General features: G+C 40.8%; 1 protein-coding gene across 3 annotated transcripts in view; it reads right to left on the bottom strand.

Annotated features, from left to right (window-relative positions):
• CALCR (calcitonin receptor) overlaps positions 1 to 25,370 on the bottom strand; it is a 155,268-nt gene that overhangs the window by 12,025 nt on the left and 117,873 nt on the right. For all 3 annotated transcript variants that reach the window (XM_063412197.1, XM_063412215.1, XM_063412206.1), the window contains exons 8-11: positions 13,960 to 14,113; positions 8,963 to 9,023; positions 8,794 to 8,860; positions 6,177 to 6,395 (exon numbers count right to left, since the gene is read on the bottom strand). In XM_063412197.1, the coding sequence (XP_063268267.1) occupies positions 6,177 to 6,395; positions 8,794 to 8,860; positions 8,963 to 9,023; positions 13,960 to 14,113 (501 nt within the window). The remainder of the gene's footprint in view (positions 1 to 6,176; positions 6,396 to 8,793; positions 8,861 to 8,962; positions 9,024 to 13,959; positions 14,114 to 25,370) is intronic.

The raw sequence follows: 25,370 nt of genomic DNA, 5'->3' as shown, positions 1-25,370 counted from the left end.
TACAGAGATATCAGTAGCAGACACCAGCTTTGTCTGTCTGGAGCCAGGAGGGCTTGGGGTGACCATAATTCTACAGTGGATCTATTAAAACATGTGACAGACTACATGTAGGTTAATTATTTAATTTAAGGCCCATGGGTTATTTCTCATATCTCTTTGACACATATCTTCCAAATTCTCACTGCTACTGGTTTTTGCTCAGGATACAATTCTTGCTGAGGATGAGATGTCTAAGTCAATTATACCTCTCTGCCACTGTGTGGAGTTGTTAAACTAACCTGTGATATATTGTCTGTTCCCAGCAAGGTAATGTTGGCTGTGGTGTTGAAAGAGGAAATGAAGAATATATTTATTTTAAGATGAGGGCCTTTAATGACTTCTTCTGGAATTTTTTATTTCTGAAACTATGTGAAGAACAAATGAGAGTGGCTTTCAGCTGAATCATGCCATAGGGACTGTCCAGAGACAGCATCTCTCAGATCTTCACATACCCAATTAACACTGTAGTGAGTTTTTTTCCAGTGTTTAAGTGATTATACTGGTCTAAGTAAATTCTTTGCTTGACAGGTATTTAATTTGTATCTCACTCTCCTAGAAGACAGAAGTATCTTGAGAAGTTTGAGTCATTTGCTCAGATTAAAAAGAAACAAATAAAAATACTTATGTAGATACTGCAAATTTACATAGGTTTCTCATACCTATTTTTATTTTTTTATTCAAGCTTATGTCTCCATTAAATCAAGAAAGCATATGTAAATATACTTATTCCAGCTGTTCCTGACCATGTCCAGGGCCCTAGTTTTTGCCCTAATCCACTATAGACTGTGTTGCTGTTAAGATTTTAGTGGGGTTATATATTCATTATTGATAGTAGAAGATAATATACAGGTGGTCATAATGGAAAATCAGTTTTTGATTCTCTCTGCAGGTGTTGTTCCAAGTCCATTCACTTCTCACTTCTGGGGCTGAATAGGCAGAAAAAAATAAAAACATGACTGAGGTTGCTCATAGAAGGACATCCCATTCTCACCTATCTCATTTTAAAAAGCTTTGATAAAATCTCAAAGTGCATTTCTCACCACCTTCATTCACAGCACACTCATACAGCACCTCTGAGGTAAATGACTGGATTATGAATTGTTAATGTATGTTACATGAAAACAATAAGCAAAGCAAAAAACGTGTCTGTGCAGTTTCTGCTGCCACTGAGGTGGGGAGATTGTCACGAGAGGGCTGAAGACAGCAGCCCACCTGCTGCAAAATGATAGAGACATCCCATCAGCCAAACCTCATGCTTTGCTTCTTCTCCTGCTCTCTGTGGAGGTTTCATTACTGTAATTTTTGCATGAAATTTTCATATCAAAGTGCCACTTTATTATAGCCAGTTTACAAAAAAATACTTTCCCTGACCTGAATTGGCTGAAAATATTAAAAAGTTTTTAAACTTCTAATAATTCAAACAGAAAAAAAAAAAAACCAAACCAGAAAATAAAAAATGCTTATGCTGTCAAAAGCAGCCCTATAACCTTCAGTTTGAACAGAAGGAGAAAATATTTCTGCCTGGTTTGGCATTATAGAGGATAGTTATTTCCTCTTAAACTGAGAAACAGATGGAACAAATACCTTCTAAAATACATTGAAATTTCTCTCTATTTTTAACAGACTACTTTTAAATGGGTTAATTTTGTTCTGAATAAGGCTGCATAGAAAGCTGAATTTAAAACTTGGAGGCAGTGTGGATATATATGCAGTCCAAACCTAGGCCTAAAAGATTCAAAATATCCTTGTACCAGAGCAGGCACCTCTTAGCTGCATCCTCCTCCCTGGCAGGGTGGGTGCTGCAGTCCTGAGGGTGCTGCTTGGAGCTGCTGAGTGGCACACAAGGGATCTCACTTGTGGAGAAAAAGACAGTGATTATTCTCTGTTCAGCAGAAAAAACCATTTTCATTTGCCAGTAAAAACAAAGGCCCTTATGGTGAATAGTATTTAAATTTCTCATTAGAGGTAGACTTACACATTTAGAGCCTCAGTCACCAAGGTATTGAGCAGCTTGAGCTGCTTGTGTATTGCTGTTGGTTCAGGGGCTGTTCCTCCAGCCCTCCCTCACAGACCTCCATGGCTCTCTCCTCTTTGGCACAATGACAGTGCCATTTTATGTGACCTGACAGCCTCTAAAAACGTGGCTTGAGGGTGGTGGAGATAGAATGGGACAGTTGGTGTAGGGAGCTTGAAAGCTGAGGCTTGTTCTTCCCTGGGCTGGATTAGAGCTCTGGGAGGACTGTGTCTGTATGTGGGACTAACTGCTGCATCATGCAGGTGATTTTCTACTCTTCCTTTTTTCTTGTGAGGCTTTTGCTATGGACCAGTGTCAGAAATCAGAAGCTGGGGTAGTGATCCTCAGTAGCAGAACCTCTGATGGAAGCACAGCACCCCAATCTCTTTACAGCCTGGGACTTCTCAAAAGATTTTCAATGGTTCCAAGGATGAAGGAAGTGTCAGCTCCAGCCCCAGCAGCAGCAGAGCTGCAGGAGGCCCTGCCAGGTCATCAGGCTCAAGCCACATCTCTCTTGCTCTGTCCAAGAATGGAGACCTGAATGCAGCTACATGCAGGACTGAGGGATGTTGCTGCTCCACTCCTTCACAGGAGCTTCCCCTTTGCCCAGGTGTACCATTTTGTCCTCACTGGGCAGCATGATGGGGTTTTCAGGCTTTTGACAGATGTGTTTTTATGCCAGAGATGTGCAAGGAGCTGGCATATCCATACCCTGGTGCTTTACAGCCTGAGGAAATTTGCATCTTTCATGTGTTTTCAGCATCATCTACCAAGTTTTGAAAATTAGTTCCTTTCAGGTAGATCTGCAACTCACTGGCTTCTGTGAAGTGGAAATATTTGCTTTGCACTGCCTAATTTAGGAGCTCTGTGAAAAGACAGCTGTGTGTGTTCATCAATGCATCAACAGCATCCCAACCCATGCATGTCATTCCAACTAAGGTGTGCTGGTTTTGCATAGGGTAGAGTTAATTTTCTTCATAGTAGCTAGTATGGGGCTCTGCTGTGGATGTGGGCTGGATACAGTGTTGATAATGCAGGGATGTTTTAGCTGTTGCTGAGCAGGCCCTCCAAATTCAAGGCCTTTGTTGCTTTTCATCTCACACCACCTTGAGTGGGCTGGGAGTGCACAAGGAGTGGGGAGGGGACAGGTGAACTCAGCTGATCCAAGGAATATTCCAGATCATGATCATGATCATGATATTCTGATCAGCATATAAAGTGGGAGATAAAGAAAAAGGGGGGATGTTTGGAGTGCTGGCGTTTTTTTGTTCCAGGTAATTTTTTGCATGTGATGGAGCCCTGCCTCCCTGAAGATGGCTGAACTACTGCTTGGCCATGGGAAGGTGAGAATGAATTCTGTATTTTGCTTTGCTTGCATATGTGATTTTGCTTTGCTTGCATATGTGATTTTGCTTTATCTACTAAACTGTCTTTATCTCAACCCATGAATTTTCCCTGTTTTCACTTTTACTCTTCCAGTTCTCTCCTCCATGCCCAATGTAGAGAGTGAGTGAGTGGCTCTGTGGGCCTGAGTTGCCAGCTGGGGTTAAACCACAGTGTAACGGGTGAAATGTCTTTCTCTTGTCTGATGGACTTTTCATTTCAACATTCTGAAGACAGAAAAGCTGATATTGGTGATGGTGAGAAGAGATATGAACCTCTAGAGGTTCATTTAGAGGATTAATGGGAAGTTTGCTATCTGGTCTGGAAAAGTGTATGCATTCCCATTTGCAACAAAACAAACAAAACCAACAAACAGACAAAACCAGTCTTCCATTTTTTTTATCATTTATATGTCTGTTCTTTGGATCTGTTAAGAAAAATCTGGTCTACTGTGTGAAAGACACATGCAGTAGACATTCAGTGTTTGTGAATTGTTCACAGAGCCATATTTGAGAAACAACTTCTGCTTAAAATGATGAGCATTGATGATACCATCACAAAATGAGTGGGAGAGATCAAAACCAGACTTCTGGTGTTGTTCAGAAGTGACTTCAGTAGAGGAAACCTACCTTGTTGATAAATAAAATAAAATAAAATAAAATAAAATAAAATAAAATAAAACACTGGTGTGTTGTTTTTCAACTGGGAAAACAATTCTCTGAAAGAAATAGCAGTATATGGGTTTTTGTGAACAAATTCTTTCTTATCTTCAACCCTCTGAGTTTTACAATAGACTACAGTGCTTGTTTGCACCGTTTCTGCGTACATGAATTATATAACTAACACATCAATCCTTCACATGCACCTAAATAAGTCATGTACTGTGAAAACCTGTCTTTCTTTCTGTTCTTGAAAAGGCATAAAATTTTCTCATTTAACCACGGCAGAAATGAAAAATGTGTAACATTTTGCACCAAAAAAAGTTTGGTAATTTTTCCCAGGATGCTTGTACACGACTGACAAGCCATGAGCTGCAAAACCCCACAGACTCTTGCTGGTGTCTGCATGGGCTGGCTGTGCCGTGGGTCATGGGAGTGCAATAGCTAGTGAGGAAACACAGTCATTACACAAGCTAATACAGTACCTGCTAATTACAGAGCCAGCCCTAGAAGAAAATGAGCTCCAGAGGAGTGATTGTACAGCTGGAGATTGATCTTAAATATGCATACAAGAAATGTTAGGGAAAGGATTAAGAATGTTTATTTTAGGTTACAATTAAATATCCAGTCTAAGTGGAAAAGTGAGGATTGCAGTGAGCTGCAGCCATCAGGACAACTGCACAGTCCTTCAAAAGGCCAAGTTCTTGCAGGAAGCACACTGAGATTGTACTGCAGAGGTGGCAAGGGTTCTTCTGTGTGAGCAGAAGGAACCATCAGGGATGAAACACTCCTGCCTGAGATCCCTCCCTCACCCAGCCCCCTTCATCAGTGCAGCCTCCATTTTAACCTCAGTTTGGTGAAATTCTGTTGCATAATCATCACAATTAGAATTTTTAATTAAGACAATTATAATTGGTTTTGCAATTCTCCAACAACTGCACAAGATTCAAAGGATATTTTAAGAGTAAAGTGATTATTGTAACACTCTGTCTTATCCTAACTTGTTAGAACTGTAATCAAATAATTTGTCACCAAAAAACTAATTTGGAGATATTCCTTTATAGCTCTTGTAAATGAAAAAGTAACAATACAGACAACAATAGAAGAAAAAAGGCTGTCATTCCTTTTAGGCAGAACTGTAATATAAGATGTCATACACTTCAAAAGCAGACCTATAACTTCAGTTATTCTATCCATGCAGCAGCAAGAACACCCACAGTTTTGAAGGGATAAGGATGATAAGCAGTATATATAATCTGACAGGATGCATAGATTTTGGTAGTTTTATTTATCATATCATTTAAAGAAAAAGCACTATTGATTTTTTAAGCTTTTTTCTTATTAAAGTGTTAGAATGATTTCTTCACTTACCTTCCATATGAATGGAAGCAAGAAGTAGGTCACCATATTCACTCATGTTGACCACTACTCACAAATGCATTGAAAAACTGCCTTTCCCAGCCACTATAGGACTAGATCTATTCCAGTCAGTCACACAGATAACCCAGCATTTAAATTAATTTTGATTTGGCCTGTTTTGTTTTCAAAACAAAATAAACTAGACTTACTGAATGATGTTGTATTTTCAAAGCATTTTTGAAATCAAAACGTCAGTCTGATAATTTAAACTACCTCGTAATGGAATTCTAACTCCCAAATGAAGCTTAGTTTTCTCTAAGTTGTCTCTGTCTTTTTCTTTTGTGTGTTGGCATTCCCTCTGAACAACACCATGTAAACACTGCTTGTTTTAATATTAATGTCACAGCACTAGTTTCAGTCAATATGAGAACTTCAGCAGAAGTTGTCCTGGAACATACAAGCCCTCTGTGAACTCAGTTTTCTCTCCATAGTTTAGAAATAGTGTAAACTGATAATTTTGGTGACTTATTACATTGTTTCCCCTACCTGCTCACTGTTCTTTACACAGTGGTGCTGCTTGTGCAAGTGCAGATAATCCAATACTGTGAAATGGTTGGAAAAGAACTGAAAACCCAGTTATTTTCTGCTTCAGGGCAAAACCCCTGGCAACAGTAAATTAGTTTAACATCAAACAATTCAACTATACTGAAGGTGCTACATACCTGGTAATGCATTAGTATATGCATGATGTAATCATATATTTCTCCAGCAAGTCGGTTTTCTGGTCTCCAGGGAATAATGACAAACTGAATTCCTAGTAAGGGCACCAGGATTAAAGTGGCTCTGACAGCTTTCATGTACATGTTGGACTCAGCACGGTGGGTGTCTCTCAGCTTTGTCACCAAAACTCGGACAATGTTAAGCAAAAAGAAAAAATTGACCTGCAAAAGCAAAGCTATTGTAGGTGAAAATGTTCAAATTAAACAGACATTCAAAATAAAAATACAAAGCACATAAATGGCAGTAAAGTGTAGTTTTCTGGCTTTATTGTACCCCATAGTGGGCAGCTCCTTGGCAGTCAGGTCTTGGAAGTATCTTGAATATTTTGAAGAAAGATCTGCTAAGCACCTCTACATGATTTGGAGCCTGCATGCATCTTCAGGCAGGCAGGGGTCAGTCCTAGGATCACTGGATGTTTTGACACTGATGTGAGCAAATTCAGGGTTTCCAGGGAACACTATTATTTTTCTATAGGAAGTTCAAATGGGGTGGACAAATTGTCCTCTAGAAATAACCATGTCACTGTCCTGAGTCTGACAGTTGCCAAGCTACCTTGCCAGGTGTGACAAACTCCAGCATGTCCCTGGGCACATGGGACCTACGGGAGCACACAATTTCCCTAAGGAATATGCTCCATGGGCTGATGCTTCAGGCTTGTCTGTGAGCAGAGGTGTATGGCTGTTCTTGAGGAAAAGCCAGGCCACCCCTTGCCTCCAGCAGACCTCAGGAACCCTGTGGTACTCTGCCCACAGGGAACAGGGAACAGCTGCTGCTTCAGGGCAGAAAGGCCAGACACCAGAAGATTTTGCCCCTGACCCTTATGATCAATCATACCAAGCAGTTCAGCATCTCCTCTCCTCAGGTATTTCTGGAAATCTGACCTCAGCACAGAGTAACCTGCCCTTGACTCTGGCTTCACAGAGAGCTCCTTGTGGGATGTGCTGAGAGCCTGCAGGCAGAGGGAGGGCAGACCCTGGCTCATAATGGGCTCAGTGCCTGCCCTGTGGACATCCCTGGCATCACAGATCCTCTCGGTCTCCAGTGTACCCAGATCCTCTTTTCCACTCTGCTACAGTAAAATCAGGCACTGATACTTTGGAACTCTAATAGACTTTCTTTTTACTGCTAACTTTTTGAAATTAGTATGTAACTTGTATAATTTCCATAGGTATTTCAAGAGCTCAAATCACATCTATATACAGAAGTTTCAGTTGATTTTTTTCAGAACAGTGAATCAGCAAGCTCTTGTGAAACATTTCATCACTTCTAAACTACACTGGGAGACCTTTCAACTGTTTTACATTTGTGCTCTACTAGAAAAGAGGAATAATAAATTACTTCTGAGGTCCCACTCAACATTAAATCTAAACCTCATTCTCCATCCTATTCTGACTTCATTCACTCTGCTTAACCTTCACTTTTAGATTTTCTGAAAGGAACTCTGAAAAGTCAAAGAAAGAATTTACAAAGTTAAAACCCCTCAGCTCTTCTGAATCAGTCTGCCACTATGGGATTTTTTGTAGCAAGTCAAGCAGGACATACTGTAGACATCGACATCTTCATAAGAAAAATAGGACTGGAAATGACATAAGCACAACACAGAATTATAATGTTTTATTTTGAAAAGAGCTGAAGATTGCTCTTTTTTTCATAATAGTTGCTTCTTTTTTCTTTGTGGCCAAGATGCACAGACTGGGATCACAATGACAAAAATAAAGGTTACATGGGCTCTCTCAGATGGTAATTGGCATTACAAAAGCAGATACAATCAAGATTGAACTAATAAACCCACATTAAATGTGATTCTTTGGGATGAACAGACTTCCTATAAGGCAGGAAAGGATGGGCTAATTCACATAGCTGATGTGAAAGACTGTTTCTCCAGAAAGGGCAGAAAGATTTTTTGTTTTTTCAGCTATTACATGAAAAGTTGTTTATTCAAAGATGTTCCCAGTACTCACCGTGCTATTGTTTGATCTCTGAGGCAATTATTGCAGATATGTCCACACAGGTGTTTGCAAGTAAGAGGCAGATAAAAAGACAAAAGTGCATCTTGGGTGACACGATGAGATGAGCTTGGGGCTTGGGTTGAATAAAACCCTTTCTGCACCTGTCAGGAAGGTCAGGGTTACTGTGCCCAACTGCATGACTGGCATACCACACACTGCATGTATGCACATTGCCAAGCTGCACTTTCAGTCTTGTCCTCCTACTCAGACAGCCCAGTCCAGTCCTTTCCCTGGAACTCTTTTAGCTCCCTACCTTTGGACCACACCAGCTCAGTGGCCAGCAAAACCCATACTAGGCAACCAGCTCACCCCAGCTAAGGTGCAGTTAAATGACTGATGTCACATAAATGCAGTGTGCTCATCTCAAGTCCCACTGGAAAAAGGTGTTTTGAGCCCATCCTTTATAAGACTGAGTAGAAAAAACCTTCAGTTACTTCTGAGTTTTGACCAAAATATTTATAGTACAGAAGCTTCTATTTTGTTCAGGTTGGCACCATTTCTAAAATAATTATTATACTGATATATTGTTGATAGCAAACAATATTCTTACCAATAAAGCTGCCATTACAGGTCCATGAACAATGTAAAGCAAGTGGGTGTCAACACTCATCCAGCAGCTGGAGGAGAAATACAGCATTAACATTTGTTACTAACTTGAATAAAATTTGCTGCACAGTTAAATAATGCTAAGTTCTTTCAAAAACAGACATGCTACTCACTTGTCATTGAAGTATCTGGCTCTTGCAACTGCATGAATGGATGCTGGCACTAAAGGGAACCCTGCAATGATTAAAGTTATTGATCAGTCTTGTTGTTTGTTTAGCTTGAATTTCATGTGTGTCACACACTGATAAGTCACTTGTTCACAAAACATATGGATGTGAAATCATATCTTTCAGGAAAGAACTTATTCCATCACACCCAGATCCTGGCAGCACCTTAATGGTGAGATGCAAAAAGGATTAACATTCAAGGCAGGCCAAAAGGAGAAGCAAAACCCACAGACCATGTTCTTCTGGGGTCTCTCAAAGCTGCTGCCAGGGTCCCCTGCACTGCTGTGGCTTTTGCAGGGAAGGGTGTGAGCATGCAGTGTGGGAAGGATGTAGGGATCATTCTGTTCTCAGAGGAGTCTTCCCTTAGGAAACCAGGACACTTGTTAAAAATCATGTAAATAACTGTTGAGCAATAGAGAGGCACATTGACTTGCATCCAGATTATGGAGCAATAAGAAACAGAGTGCAGAGTTTCTCTTTTGGAGCCAACAGCATGAGAAAGTGTTTGGAGCCAGGAGGTTTTAGGGGATGGGAATTTGTGATATCTCCTGTAGTTCTCAGTGTGTTTGCAGCCAAGCCCACTCCATGCAGCTTTATCTCAATAGGGACAAGAGCTGTGAATACCATAAATCCACATATCCTGACTTATTTGTGACACCTCAGAGGAGGCTTTGATGAGGAGCTGATGGGAGCAAGTTTGCACTGGGCTTTCCAACATACCATGCTTAACAAAGCAGAGAGCTCAAGTTCTTATTTCCAGCCTGACACTGAGAGGAACAGTGTAGTCCACTCCTTTTCCTTTCCCTTCAGCTTGTTAAAACGTCATATCCCTCTCCAATAGGCTAGAAACCTGGAACTGGGGAGCCTGCACTGCAGTGCCAACCCCAGTTTGTACAGCCTTGCACATACAGACAGCTGGACATGGTCTGCTGCCTTGTCTGTCCTGTGCAGAGAGCTTGGTGCACACCTCTGGTGCTGCTGCTGCCTTTTCTCTGTTAAACACAGACCTGTCTACTGAGGTCTGGCTATTCCCTAATTAGAAATGAAAATGTGTGAAAATATCCTATCGATACCATGATGAATCACAGAGGGGTTAAAAGAACACAGCTCATGTTTTTTTCACATGTTAGTGGTTTCACAAAAATATTTAGAAGAGGTGGAGGATCCTTACCCATGTTGTGGGGAGTGAGAATAAGGTCCAAGGATACATAAATACACTCTTATGTTTACAGGTATCTTTAAGCAATAGCTATTTACTCTACTGCCAAAAAATGTTCTTCTTATTGCAATTTACCTTGGGAGGACAATGCAGCTGTGGGAGAACAAAATGGATTGCCTTCTCCTTTATATGCTTTTAGAAAATGATGCCTTGGCCTCTTGCTGCAGAATTCCCTTTTTGGGTGATGATGCACAGCAACACAATAAAAATCTCAGAATAAAAAGAAAGGAGCTTATGACCTCAGGGTGAGCTCATGGGATTGACAGATTGAGAAAATAGTTTTGATTGGGAAATGGAGCAAGTCTGGGCCAGTTTTGCTGACAGACTGAAATGCAATTTTTAAGGGGCCTTTCTGTAATAGCAAAACTTCTTCAGCTGAAAGCTGTGACCTGGAGTATTGCAAGTAGAACATGCCACATGATGTAAAAAGAGCTTTTTTCTTCTGCTAAATGCATTAGCCTAGGATATTTGGCTCAACAAACAAAAGCAAATCTCAGTGCAGAATGCAGTGGAAAGTCTTCATTAGCTAGTCACAGGCTAAGAAGCTCATGACTCTCTAAAGCTCAGATTTCCAGCTGCAGGCTGGATGGGCTCTTCTAGGGCTAAATGTTGCTCTTGTAAAGGGCCAAAAAGCGAGCGGTACTGAGAAGTAGGGCACCAAGGACTGTGGGGTCTGGTTACATGTATCCCTACAGAGTCCCACCTACCCATGGTGAGCAGTGAATAAGAGAGAAGGTCCCCAGCCATGCCAGGGACAGATATGACATATCCCTTGAGGTCATGGCAGGTCCTTTACAGCACAAACTGGCAATTAGGTCAGTATCCCAGCACAATTTGGAAGGCACTCAGTTTCAGCACTGTCCAAATAAATGATTGCCTTTTCACTTTCCTGTGGATGAAGCTGCCTGAAGCTGCCTGAAGCAGCCAGAATGAACTGTACTGTTGCACACAGTTGATACTGTTTTCTTGTCCTGCCTAATGGTGATTTCCTGACCCAGTGAAACAATAACAAATAAGAAATGACATCCCCAGCAGCAGTTCCCAGAGAAGGGGTCAACTGATGGCATCAGCCTTGAAATACATCTGCCTGTGTCAGATTCCACTCAATCACCTCAAACCTTTTGTAGATGTTTTTATATAGATGTTTGCTCAGATGTTTATTTTTATTATAAAGCTATTTTACAAATGTCATTAATAGTTTTTCCAAATAAAGTAGGCCAGATATTCTTGCATGGGGATTAACAATAGCAATGAATAATGAGTAACTTCATCTTGGACATTTGCCTTGGTCTCTTGAATTGTAATTCAGAACACAGCCTGCTCTGGTTCCTCTGTACTGCCCTTTGGAGAAAAGTATCCCCATCCATTGATTAACATAGATGGATGTTTAAAGCAAGAGTGTGTTACTACTCCTTCAGGAATCAGTGGAATGATTCATGCAAACTTAAGAGGTCACCAGATTGTCATAATCAGATCATTTTTCTATTATTAATATTTCTACTGTAGTTAGGAGGTGCTAATCATTACCTTTTTTTTTTTTTTTTAATCTAGTTTCATAAAAAAGGCTGCAGACACATTGTCAAGAGTTATATCCGTTTTTAATAACTTTTTCCTTCTCAGCACCCTATTACCACAGCCACCACCCTCTTTAATTTTTGGGCAGCTCTGCAGATACTGATGTGTGTCTTATGAGGTAAATTCACTGAACTCCCCACCATGCTGCTGGTGTCATTCTCAGCACTGCTGCTGCTGGCTCCTTAGTTGTCATTGCAGGCTAGATGTTACAGGTGCATTAAATTGCTCTGCCTAAATTGAATGTCATCAGAAAAAAAAAAAAAAAAAAAAAAGCTCTGTGACCATATGACCATATTCCTCTTGCATAATTGAATATGGAGTGACACTATTTTGGGAAGCCTTGTTCTGCAAGACATGAAAAAGTTTTGACTGGAAGCAAATGTGTAAAATGACTCGTCACATTGGGTTGCTGTTTCACAGCCCTGTGAGACTTTTTATATTCAAATATTCTGAACTATAAGATTTTTGTGATAGCACAGCTGCTTGCTCCAAGAGGACTCAGCTATTTGGACTGGCAAAATCCAGAAACTCTAACATGATTTAAGATTCTTCAGGAAGGTTGTTTTCATTTAGGAGCTGATAGTGTTTCACATACTTTTAATTCCAAAAGCATTACAAGTGCCTCTTAGAAAAGATGCCATTCTCATAAGAAAAAAGAGTGCATGCTGGTGTTCTCATTAAGAAAAACCCAACAAACAAAAAAACCCCACCAAAGACAAATTACATGCCTGGAGACTGCTATCAGGCACTAAAAAACATATAAACCAGAAAATCATGTGAATTTTCTTAGTATTTAATGTAGGTATCTAGAGAGCACTAAGCTTTGTATCGTAAGAAGAAAGTAAATGACCAGACTTTAAAATGAATATACAAATACGAGATAACTTTGCTGTTACTGCCTGTCTGGGATCAAATATTGGATGCTTAATTTGTGTTTGAAGATAGTGTTTTAAATTTTTTCAGAACATATAGAACTGGGTTGTTTTCCTCTGATCTAATTACATAGTTATCTAATTATCCATTAAATTAATCTAAAAATTTCTAGATTTATTGGTTTAGGCAACAGGGCTATTTTTCAGTTTTCCTGCTGTAAATGAAATAATCTTGAAAAAGTACAGCTTCACCAAAGAGGATGGCCAGTATAGCATAAATTGTATCTTCTTCAGACAGGGCTTGCAGGAACATCCCTGTGTGCAGTGGGACAGTGGATCAAGGTCCATCATTTGCTGCTTTGCTGCACCAGTGGTTTCAAGATAGGGGACTGCCTTACCAGAAATTGGAATGAGGCCACAGATTCATGGTTGCCAAATTGGAAAAAAGCTCTTGATATTGATTTTCTGTCAACACTGATGTGGACTGGATTTAAAACAGTGATTTAAATGTAAAAGATACTTCATTGTAATTTACTGATTGTATTTATATGGCCTTTTATTGGACCAGATAGTCCAAAGGAAAAATATCTGCTGCAACCCATTAAAAAGGCAAGGGGTCCCTTAGTGAAAACAGAGGAGATGACATATTTGGAGATGAGGAAACAGACCTAGTCATGGTTCTTTGGGGAATATGCATGTGACCACATGCTGTTGGACAAAACCAGTCCTGACAGCAAAATCATTATCTCCTTACCAGGTAAAATCAATTTTTTCCTTTAAAACAACATATGCCAAAATATATCTGATACTGGATTCACTTCCAGAGAAATTCTGGTTCCGTTTTTTGTTTGCTGTGTTTGCTTCACTTTGTGAGGCACAGATGCTGATCTTTCCTCCTGATTCCAGGAAAATGATATTTTATAGGTACTATCACACATTCACATTTTTGCACATATGTGACAAAAATAAACAACTTTTTTTCAGAAAAGAGATGTACTTGAATAAAAATATATTTTCTCCCATAGCTTTTCTTAACAGTGCTTAGACATTTCCTTCTGCAAATCCCAAGATGCAAGCAAACAAAAAACAATTTTTCATGCATTTTTTTGTAAGTTTCTAAGCTTATGTAATGATATGCACTCAAATTTAGGGTCCAAGAACTCAGTGTGTAACTATGATTTAATGCTGTAAGCTAGGTCATGAGTGGTACATAAGTGCTAGAGGAATTCAAACCCCTGAACTTGCTGCCCATCTTGCTACGAGTGCTGAGTACATACCCCAGCCCAGGAGGTAATACCAGTGCAGGCGCTGCTCCTCGGCGAACACGGCCACCACGATCAGCGTGTGAAGATAAATGCCTTCACACAGCATCCAGAAGTAGTTGCAGCCCAGCATGTACTGATGAAAGAACTGCAGCACTTTGCAGCTGACCTGTTGGATAAATGAGAGAAAGTCACACACTTGGCAGCATTTTGCATTTAAGTAGGCAAAGACAAATGTTACTGCTAGGCTGTAAGAAAGTAAAGGGGAACAAAAATTCCCAGCTCTTTCTGTTTTTGGTTTTTTTGTTCAGGACCTGTCAGTGAGAGGGATTTTAAACTTTAATAAATGAGATGAACTAATGAAATTAAATTAAACTAAATTAATTAAATTAAATTAAATTAGAGCCTTCACAAAGTAGGATTATGATAAAAGCACTCCAAAACGTACCACAAACTAAAAAACTTCCTTCAAAACTTTGATGGGTTTTTTAGAACTGAAACAAAAAACTTGTTCTGGAGGTCAAAGGGGGGCTGTGGAAAAGACAGTGACATCAAGCTCCAGTTTGGGTGACTTCCTTTTGATCAAAATTTTCTAAGTTTTTATTCAGGTCTCTCTTCTAAGCCAGAGTCATTTATGCTTTAAACAGCCCCCAGCTCTGAATGAATTCCTTTGGAAAGTGCGAGTTTTGCTGGCAGCAGAGATTCTTTTGTAGGGTACCAGTGAGACTTTGTCAATTTGTGAGGTGACAGCTTTGCTCTATTTTGATGAAGCAAAAAATTGGGAAGCAGTGGGCAGATGGTGGAGGGAACCATGTTGTGTCCACTACTGGAGTGCCAGCTGGTGAGGGACAATGCTGCTCCTCTTCTTCATGGCAATTTACTTTCTTAGGGAGGGCAGTGAGGTCTCCACCTGGACTTCACTGTCACTACAACACAGGAGGGCCAGGAGGAGTGGGCAGGTATTGCTGTGCTGACAAGAGATCCACTGCTTCTGAGGAGCACCAAATGCCACCTAGAAATCTGAGGTCATAGTAGTGATAGCAAAGTAGCAGCCACCATCTGTGGCCACAGGAGAATACTTTTTTCCCCTAAGTTCTGCAGATGTTTTCCAAGCTGACTACCTGGGCTGTACAAGATGTCACTAGGATTCATTTGTCTCTTTCAAGAGACAATATTGCAGTTCAGCAGATAGGGGAGTGCATGTTTTACATTTGTCTGCACTGCCCCTCTGGACCAGAAAATCTTCTCAGTCATCCAATCCACCAGCTTCTGTTGCTGAAGAACATTCCCAATTGCCCAAACTTGTGTATTTAGTTCTGTTTCTATATCTGCAGTGCAGGTTGGTGTTCACGAAAATACAGGGTTATTGATAGGTTAGGATATAGAATTCTGACAAGGTTAGTGTGAAAAACTGATTTTTATTTTCTGGTGATTCATGTTTTCTTCTCACCATGCAGGACAGAATGGACTGTTAAACAGTTCTTAAAAGTGTGTGCAAAAAGGGTTGTTGAACCCAACTCAACCCACCATCCATCACTACCACCACCATCAAAACAAATGACAAGGGGAGATGTATTTGCTCCTTTTTCTGTGGGCAAAAGTGTTCGTTTAGGTCTCTTATATCATTCCTGGACTGTTTTTCACAGGTCTGGGTCAATATATTTATTGCCTTGTTTCCTAGCCCAAGCTCTATGCAGCCACCCAGCAGGTGCCTTACCTTTCTGCCTTCTCCCCTTATTGATCACTCATCCCTACAAGGGCTGCCTTGCCTGACAGGCACTTCCCTCAGTGTGCACATGGATTTGGGTGGCACTCTCCCTGGCATGAGCCAGCCACCCGGGCCCCTAGCATGTAAGCAAACTTCCTGAGCATCACAGCAGTTTTCTGTGTCTGAGGTTTGGCTGGGCCAGCACTGTGTCCACTTGTGGAGGTCTCCAAGGAGGAGCTGCAGGTCAGGGGATCACCTGAGGGCTTGAGGCATCACTTTCCTGATGAATTTCGTGGGAGTGACTCAGGGTGCCTGCATATTGCACATAGGCTGGTCCTGCCCTTGCCAGGCCCAAATTGTCCCAGTGTTCCATCCAGTCCCCTGGGCTCTAGGAACAGCTTTGCCTGCAGCTTGGCAGGTGGAGGGGATCTGAGCACAGATGGTGAGTTCTGCAATAAAATCTATGGTCCTTCTCAAATCTGTCATTCTGACCTAATTCTTTCCCTGTTTCATACTGCCCAGCTGAAGGGAGGGTGACTGTGGAGGATCCTTGCTCCTCTTTGCCAGCTGTGTGTGCTGCTCACCAACCCCTGGGCAGAGACTGAGTGAATGAACCTTCCACTAGAACCAAGTCAGTCCTTGCTGGCACTTGTAGCTGTAGCTCAAACAAATGCACACACAGAAAAACTGTCCCTGACAGCTGCAGAGCTAAGCTTCATTTGCTTCATTTCCCAACATTTCTTTCTTTCAGGTAGCCCATTTGAACTATGACTTGTGGCTTCAAAAGTGGAATCTTTTACTTATCCTTTACAGCAATAAACATGCAGACAACATATGACTCTTGAGGAATGTAATCGCTTATGATGTAGTAAATTAGAGAATTAAGAAAACCCTTGGCAAAGAATAAAGGATTGTTATGACTAATACTTTCATACACATCATACTAATTTGAGAATTTATTTGAAAAAATTATTATAAGGAGTTTAAACACAACAGCGCATTGAGATAAGATTTTAAATTTATATTATTCAAAGGAAAAAAAATCAGTTTGCTTTGGACAAGGTAACAAATGTAGTGTGTTTCAGCTGTGGCTAAGTGATGCAATGGAAATTTTTTCCTACAATAAAGAAACCATTTTTCTTTGGTCAGAGCAAGTAAAAGAGATTTTTCAGTAAAAGAGAACCTTTTACTGATAAGAATTCTATTGGTAAAAAATAAAACATGACAAATGCAACCAACACCTTGGTGTATATTAATCTTAATTGAAAAAATTGAAAAAACAGTATGTTTTATATAGTGTTTAGTCTTACAGAAACAATAAAATAAAACTTCAAGATGATACAGAAACAATACCTGTCAATGCTTGGTAACTGTTTGTTTTCTTTACTATAATTTATGAATCTTTTCTATAATCTATAAAGACTGATATCTATAATTTATAAAGACGGATAGTTTTACTACAAGGGTGGTGAGGCACTGGAACAGGCTGCCCAGAGAGGTTGTAGACTCCCTGTACCTGGAAGTGCTCAAGACCACGTGGGGTGGGGCTCTGAGTAACCTGATCTAATGAAAGCTCCCCCTGCCCATGGCAGGGCTGCTGGAATCAGATGATCTTTAAGGTCCCTTCCAACCAAACCATTCTGTGATTCTAGGATTTTATGACTGTTGACTCTGAGATAAAAAACATGTGTAGGGAGTTTATTTTCTGCTGAAGACAAAAGTTTTGCTGTAGGTTCTTTGAGGCAGCAGCTCTGTCCTTGTTGTGTCTTGTACAATATGCAGCACAGTGAAATCCAGGACAGGATTATTGCAGCACCTTCACTCTGAAGATGAGTTAAAAGTCATGAGCTCTTCAGTCTGCAGATGTACAGGTGACTGAAACTAGTGGGTTTTAATTCATGAGCAGCACAGGTTGAAAGAAAATATCTGGTCCTTTCTAGTGCAGCCCCATAACTGTTGCTCAGATTAGTGTGCCTGCCTCCTGAACAAAGGACTAAACAAATGCTCCATTTTTTGGCAGCCTGGAAACAGACAGCACTGTCCTACACTGTCCTGTTGATGGCTATAGCAACAGGAAATGTAAAAAAATTATCAGGAAAATTACCAGCCCTCAAAGCCAGGTAACCACCTAAAAAAGCAGCTCCTTTTGTGCTTCTGGAAGGATGTCCAAGAATGCACCTCTTTTGGCAGAATGCAATGTGGAAAGAAACTCAATCTGTAAGTAAAGAGTCTGCCCCTGGCCACATGTTTGCATTGCATTGATGGGCACAGAAACTGAGAAAAGTTCTTTACTTTTTTTGCAGGACACAGCATCCAAGGAAAAAATGTCCATTATTGCTAATTCTCCTTTCTCTGCAACCTGCAATGACTTTAAATTGCAGCCTAACTACTCAGGGGCAGAAGTGGTCAATAGGAATACAGTCAGTCATCTTCTTCTCACTTGTAAATCTTGCAGGGAGTTATGGATCTCTTGTAAACACCACAACTGCAGTATGGAACATAAGCACTTCAAAAGGATTCTGGAACATTTCCCAGAGGAGAAATAAAACAATTTACTCTCCTTTTACTAAAAAGAGATAGAAAAGGTGTCTATGATATTTTGCAGGGCACATTGGCATGTTATAAACACTGTTAATGTTCCTGTCCTGCCAAAGAAGTCCCAAAGGTCCTATACAGGACCCTGCAATTGCACAATAATGTAATTGGCATAGTGCTCTCCTCAGCTAATCCAGCAGCCTCTCATCACATATGCTTGTCATTTCTCTGTTAAGATGGCTATAAGATGGCTATTAGTTAATAGCTTATGGACAGAAAACTGCACCCTTAATTACCATCACTACTCATCGAGGCAAATCAAGACAAAACTCTTGAACTACTTAACCCCAGAACTCCTCTTTCCACAATAATAACAAAATTTAATATGAAATAAACCTTCTAATTGTTTGAGGATGTTGTCCTAGTAATTCAGTAGAGCAAAAGGCTTGGCTGTGTTTTGGCACAGTAAAGTTGTGCAGATTCCTGTGTGTGCCCATTCCTGCAGTGCTGTCCCAGGTAAAGGAACTCAGGTTGGCAGGTTGGGAGGTCTGTGCTTTACATCAGTCCTTGTTAACTCCAGACAGCCTGCCCTATGGAAAACAAGTGTGGGAAAGCCCCTCAGCATGCATAATGATATCCCTTCTCCAATGCTCACTATCCACTGAAATGTCCCCCACTGACATTTCAAATAAATTGCTGAGGACAGGTCAGCCAAGGGTATGGATTTTAAACCAAGCCAGCTATATGAGCCATCATTATAGCTGTACACTTCTTTGTTTAAAGGGAAATAAACATATATTTGGCCTTATTATTCTAGTTCCTCTCCACCTCTGGGAAACGTCCCCAGTGCATAGGACCAAAGCACCCTCTTCAAAGAGATTCCAGCTTGCCATGGAGGCCAGATATGGTTTATTCAAATTCATTTTGAAGGCAATACAATATATTCTCAAATAATCTAAACTTAGCATTTGAAAGTAGTAGCTTCAAGTTTGATTACTGCTCTGCCTTAAAAAATGGCAGGTTTTTTTCCTGACTATTCTGACTAATATTACATTATTCTATGAAAATATTCTTAAATTCCAAGTATCCATATGTTCTACAAATAAGCAATAAAAGGATTTTCCAAAGCAAGACCGTGCTAAGTATTGTAGCTGTAAATCACTGACTATCAGAACATCACACCATTATACAATGTATCTGCAATGAGTCATCCATTAAGCTGTGTTCCAGTCAGAAACCTGGCATACTGGGGCTTGGAAGAAGATTAATGTTTTAATATACTTTTAAACTACTTACAGAGTGAAATGTACACAGTTGCTCAGAGGGCTCCTAGGTTTTGTGTTACAAGAGAGCAAAATATGAAATTAAACAACAGGGGATGTTCTTAACAGCACGTGTGTCCATGTTGATGCTGTAGCAAAGCAGCCAGCCCAGATTTACACATTCTGGACAGGAAATTAATAAGGCTACATCTGCACATACCTGAGTCCTGGCTGCTGTAGCTATAGTTGTCCCTGCACTGCAGGGCCGGAGGGGTTCTCACAGCACATGTGGCACTGTCTCAGCGTGCAGTGACCACTGGCTCTTCACCTGCAGGATGCACCACGGCAAGTGTGACACAGGGTGTGAGGCAAAACAAAACAGCCTCAGCATTCCCGAGGGGCTTTATCAGCTTGGTTTCCCAGTGGTGTTGCCAAAGAGAGGCAGCTTTTCAGGAAGCCATTGTAGATATGAGCCTGACTGATGGAGGAGAGCAGAGAGGCCAGTGAAAAGGGAGAGAAAACAAGGGCAGAGCTGTGTGAAAAAATAGCACAAGATAGTGCAACTTGCTGTTCATTTGGACAGGATCTGCTGCCACCTTCTCCCAGTGGAGGGAGGCAATCTCTGATAAAAAGGGTTTAGAGCTCCAGCTATTCCAGGTACCTGTCCTCTACCATGAGAGCAGAGCAGGAGCCACCAGGCACGGGAGGATAGGACAAGGCAGAGGTTGTTCAAATCTGTATCCAGGCACAGCTGAGCTCTGGGCATTGAGCCCTGAGCCAGGGTAGTTAAAATTTGCATGGAGTATATCCAACAGCCAATTGCATCCACCTTATATTTGAGGTGTAAGATCTAGACCTGCAAAAGCGTTTCCTGGGGACTAGGTACACATATAGCTTTGATGACATGAATATATCCCCTCACAATTCAGTTAAATGCTCCAAGAGTTTTTTAGTGATACAACTGGGATCCGTGATACTAAATATAGACACCCAATCTGTTGCTCCTGTAATCAAAAGATAATGATAGGGATGATGGAGATTATAGTAAATATTATCTCATCCTAAAGGTTTTATCTAAAATAAGCCAGACGGATAGCACCCTGAATGTAATTTTGTCTATCTTTAGCATGGGATGACTAGGTCATCTGTACATGTCTACAAAGCAGGTATCCAAATGTAAGACTTGTCTGACCTTGAGTGTTTTAACTCTCTAGATGTACTCAGATGCTGCTCCAGTATCTTTCCTGGGGTAACCCACTGCTAGGTAGAGCCACCAACCCTTCAAAGGATGTTGGGCCAAGAGGATTCCAGAAAATTCCAGTGTCAGTCATTTAGGTGTATGCAAGCACAAGCCACTCAGAGGTGAGATGGTGAGCAAAGCAGCTCAATTATCCAAACAACTGACCTATTATCGGCCAATAATAGCTCACCCTGCCAACTAAATTTAAAGTTGCCTACATAACTAATCCAAGCCTCTTGATGTTTAACTCCTGCTAAAAAATCATTACTTTTTTCTTCTTCCATAACCATATTCCACATGTTTAGCTGTCATCTGTAAAGGCACCTTGATGTTCTTTCATTTTTTTCTCTTCTGATTCAGGTTACTTCTGTTTGTTCTTAAATACCTTCAAGAATTACAGGGTAGCAGGGGCATGAAAATGGGCAACACTGCTGGTCTGCACAGCAGTCATTGAAGGGCATGTCTGTCTTCATGATATAGATGTGCAGGATGATGTAGTCCTTGGAGAGGAAGGAGCACACTGCAATTAATTCACCTGAACTGTTTCAGCCACCTGCTTTAGAGTGAGGTAAATTGTCTTGGATTCAGACACAGCTGCCTCTACAGGAAGCACTGCCATTTAATCAGCCAAATTCCAGTGAAGAATATAGCTGTGGCAGCACAGTATCAGGGAGAGTATTGTGTTTTGGAAACATTATGGTACTGTGCTTCTAAAGGGAATTATTTTTCCAAGAATCCACATTTTGAAGGATTTTGAAAAATCTTTTTGGGCAATTCATACTCAAATTTCTCCCATTTCAGGTAGACCCTTTTAAAGGCATATTTCAAGGAAAACTTGGAGAGACACCCTGAGTGTTTCTAGACATAGTTGCTTTATATGCACAGAGAAATATCAACACCTGAGCTGCTTAAATGTTCTATGAATGTGGGAGGCCTTGTGTAAGACCCAAGTTCATTAGGGTGTGTCATGTCCATACAGTGTAACACAGAATCCACAAAAAGGAAACTGTTAGCACCTGTACTTGTTGATCTGACATTTAGGAGTGGCTACTTGACATTTTTCTGTGCCTGTGTTTTTAGGGACTAATGACATAATCTGTTTAACTTTCAGGCTCTCAGATGCATTGGAGACAGCACAATTGACAGAAACTTATGGTCGCCCAGGTACTGTAGCAAATTTTCACATCATCTTCACTTTGTCACCTCTCCCATCTCTTAGGAAGAGCAAAAGGAAAAACAAAAAAAGCCTCAGTAAGGCATCCAAGTCAAACGCAGTTCCATACTGTGGATGACAAATTTGGAGACTGCTACAGCTCAGATCTGAGGATAAAGTAAGCACACCTTTCTTGAGCAGCACTTCTGGAGACACGTCATTAATTTCAGCAAATCTGGAATGGATTCACTCATTTTGCATAAAGCCAGGTGTGCTTTGCTTTAACAGCCTCATGGCTGCAAATGGCCACTTGGCTAAACAAGAGAACAGCAAGAACCAGGGTGCTGAGATTCTACTGATTTTGGGAACAACTATGCTGGGAGTCTCACTTCTCACTGCCACAATGGCAGAGCTGCAGGGTCCAGAGGTGGTGCAGATGCATAATGACTAGGCAGAATGACAGGTTAAATCTGACTTCACAGATATTTACATCTGAAGTTTGGACTTTTACTGGGTATTTGAGTGCAGGTCTACTTCACTGAAGCAGAAAAGATGCAGACAGAACACCTGGGAATGAGCCCTGGGATTTGATGCCTTCAGCTTCCAGGCAACAACGTGTTTTGCATTACAAGGTCCTTTCTGGAAAGACATTTCTGGAGGAAATGGCACTCAGGCTCCTAAATAACAGGCCATCCACAGGATCTGATAGAATCTGAGTTATTTTCATATGAAAACCTTTGGATTTGGCTACATGAAAGCTATCATCTCTTCCTTTCTTTGTGGATGAGGGCATAGATAGAGTGGGAATTTTGATTCCCTGTCACCTCCTGTGGCACCCTCTGCAGGCACATGAACATCAGGAACTGTTCTTGCTTGCACCTCCTGGGCTCAGCCACAACTATGAACCTCAGCAATGTGATACGGTGCTGTGCTAAATTCAGAAATTCCTCTTAGTCGAGACAACGTCTCCCTAACCTTCAACATGAGTGCCAAATCTTCCTGTTCTTACTCTCATTCTGTTGATTTCACAATTGCCCAGGCTCTGTGTCAACTCTTGGTGGCTAAACTGGCTGCTGAGGCTCCTATAAGTAACCTAATGGAAGCTGGATGGAGAAACAGATGTACTAAGAAAAAAGACTTTAGAGATGCTTTGAGAGTGACAGGAAAATTGTGAAAATAGTCACAATTAAAAAAAAAAAATTTACAAGAATGACACCTCCTAAAGCTCTACCCCAAGTATCATACATGAAACATCTCAGAAGATTGAAGCGCGCTTTTCCTTTCTGGATCTCCACTTTTTCTGTTTCCAGGGAAGTCTGCTCCATAAGGAGGACTGCTGGGACTACCAAGGAAGATAACTCACATGGAGCAGCAGTTTTGCCATTTGTCCTCACTGGCATAGTTTATGAACACCACATTTGATAAAAAGATATTTTAAACCCCTCCTGCTCTGGCAGGCTAGATCAGCAGGAAATGAAAGTAAGAATATGTGAAAAGATAATATTTATATGGTGAAAATATACCCAAATTGACACTCTTTCTGAAATACTGCAAATTTCCTTTGCTTTCTTGTCTTACATTGCCTCTCTATTCCATTGGGAACAGGGGAATACCAATAAAGGAACCCCATAAATCACGGTAACTATTCTTTTACAATTGTCATCTGTCCACACAGCTCAGTATTTTATTTCTACTGATTTGCTTTAACTGTGGTAGGGAGGAAAACCTAGCACAATTGGGCACTCGTGGTTTTCACTTTATTTTGTTAATGGAGAGATTATTTATAGTGTTGTAGTGTCCACCAGAAAGCCAGAATTTTTAGTACTGCTACTACCACGGCCTTGTTTAAAAATCTTTAATGTTAGTAGGCACCAGTCTTTGTGCTCTCTTGGTCTAACTTATAATGCTGAATGGAAGCATCTTACTGGTTAGAAGGCTTGCTTGTTCCAGGAGATGGGTTTTGGGCAGAAAAGGTAACCGAGTGCCCCTTGTGCTCCCTCCTCATGCCCACAGTGTCAGCAAGCTCAGTGAGATGCTTGCAAAGGGAGAGGGACTACGTGCTCCTGCCAGAAACAGAGTACATGTTGCACCATCAGATAAGCTAGCTCAGGATCTACACAAGGAGGGAAAAACAGCCTTCATCCTCTCATCCCCCCCTGTTCAAGGGCTGTGTTAGTTACAGGTGCTGCTAGGAGGAAATGAAATCATGACACATGTAATTAAACCGGAATTGCTTTGGGTTCCTCCATACCAGGTCTGCTACTGAACCCTGCAAGAGGGTGTACAGATTGTTTGCACATTAAAGCCTAAAGAAGCTGTGTGGCAATGAGATGGGACTCGACAGTGAGATTGGAGTGTGCCTGAATGGATGCTGTGTCCTCGCCCTCTGACATAACATGGCCAAGCAGGAGACCCACACAGGGCTCCTAGGAGAACTGGCCCTTGCTGTGGCCTCAACAAATATAAACTTTCACACCATACAATGACAGAAGCAAGGGTGAAACTACCATGTAAAAGATGAAGAGGCTACAGAGAACCTGCAGAAGGAAGAGAACTGATATCTCTACTAGAACATGAAAGAGAAAAAAACCCAGTAAGATCTCCAAAAGCTTTTGTGGAAGAGGTTCTAATTACTGAGACATTACTAATTTGTGACCAAACTTAGCTCCACCTAAAAGCATATTTATATGATGCCCATGGAGCTGAGTTTTGCTCAGCTGAGTTTTGCTGAGCCCAGTTGCTCAGTTTCTCATTGGCAGAGCTGCCCCTTCAGGTAGATTAGATACAACTTCCTTTTACTCCAATCAATACTGAGTATTAAAATTACTGCTTTTGGGGAATATAGAAAATGAAAAATACAGATGTGTAAGACTATATTGAGAGATTTGGCAGGAAGAGTTTTGTTTATATTTCTGGAGGTTTTAATGGAGAACATAATCTGTGCTATCCACAAATCACCCTTCTACTGTGGGTCAGACTCATTTAGGAAGGTGATAGATGATAGCTCTTCCTATAAATGCAGTTCCAGTAATAAAGTAATTAATGCAGTTCCTAGTTCAGATACAACAGTCAAAATTTTCAGTATATGTAAATAAGTGTCCATATACGTGTCCTGTTTATTTTTGTTTAAATATCTTTGAACTTTGTCCGTTGCTTCTTCATTTCTTGTATGGCCTCATGGACTCAGATCTTTCTTTTCCGTGATTTCAGATCCAGATAAATTCAACAGAAAGAGAGACAGAGAGAGACAAAATTGTATAACCAGAAAACATGAAGTAAATAAGCAAATGAGGATTATTGTAAATGTGGCTGACTTACCATTTTACATGAGCAGAGTGATCATCAAAGGATTTATCTCTTAGCAGCAATGTGAGTAGGGATGTGGTACAGAATCTCCTCATGTAAATGATGCTTTGGATTGTCTCATGTCGTTTCTCCCTGGGTCACAGGGAGAATGGGGGTGTCTTGGTGTTAGGAAGGAATTTTCTCTCTTGCTCCTCCTGACTTTTCTCTTTGTTGTTTAAGAAA

Source organism: Prinia subflava, chromosome 1 (assembly GCF_021018805.1).
Source record: "Prinia subflava isolate CZ2003 ecotype Zambia chromosome 1, Cam_Psub_1.2, whole genome shotgun sequence".
Lineage (NCBI taxonomy): Eukaryota > Metazoa > Chordata > Aves > Passeriformes > Cisticolidae > Prinia > Prinia subflava.
This window is presented reverse-complemented; position numbering and strand designations above follow the sequence as displayed.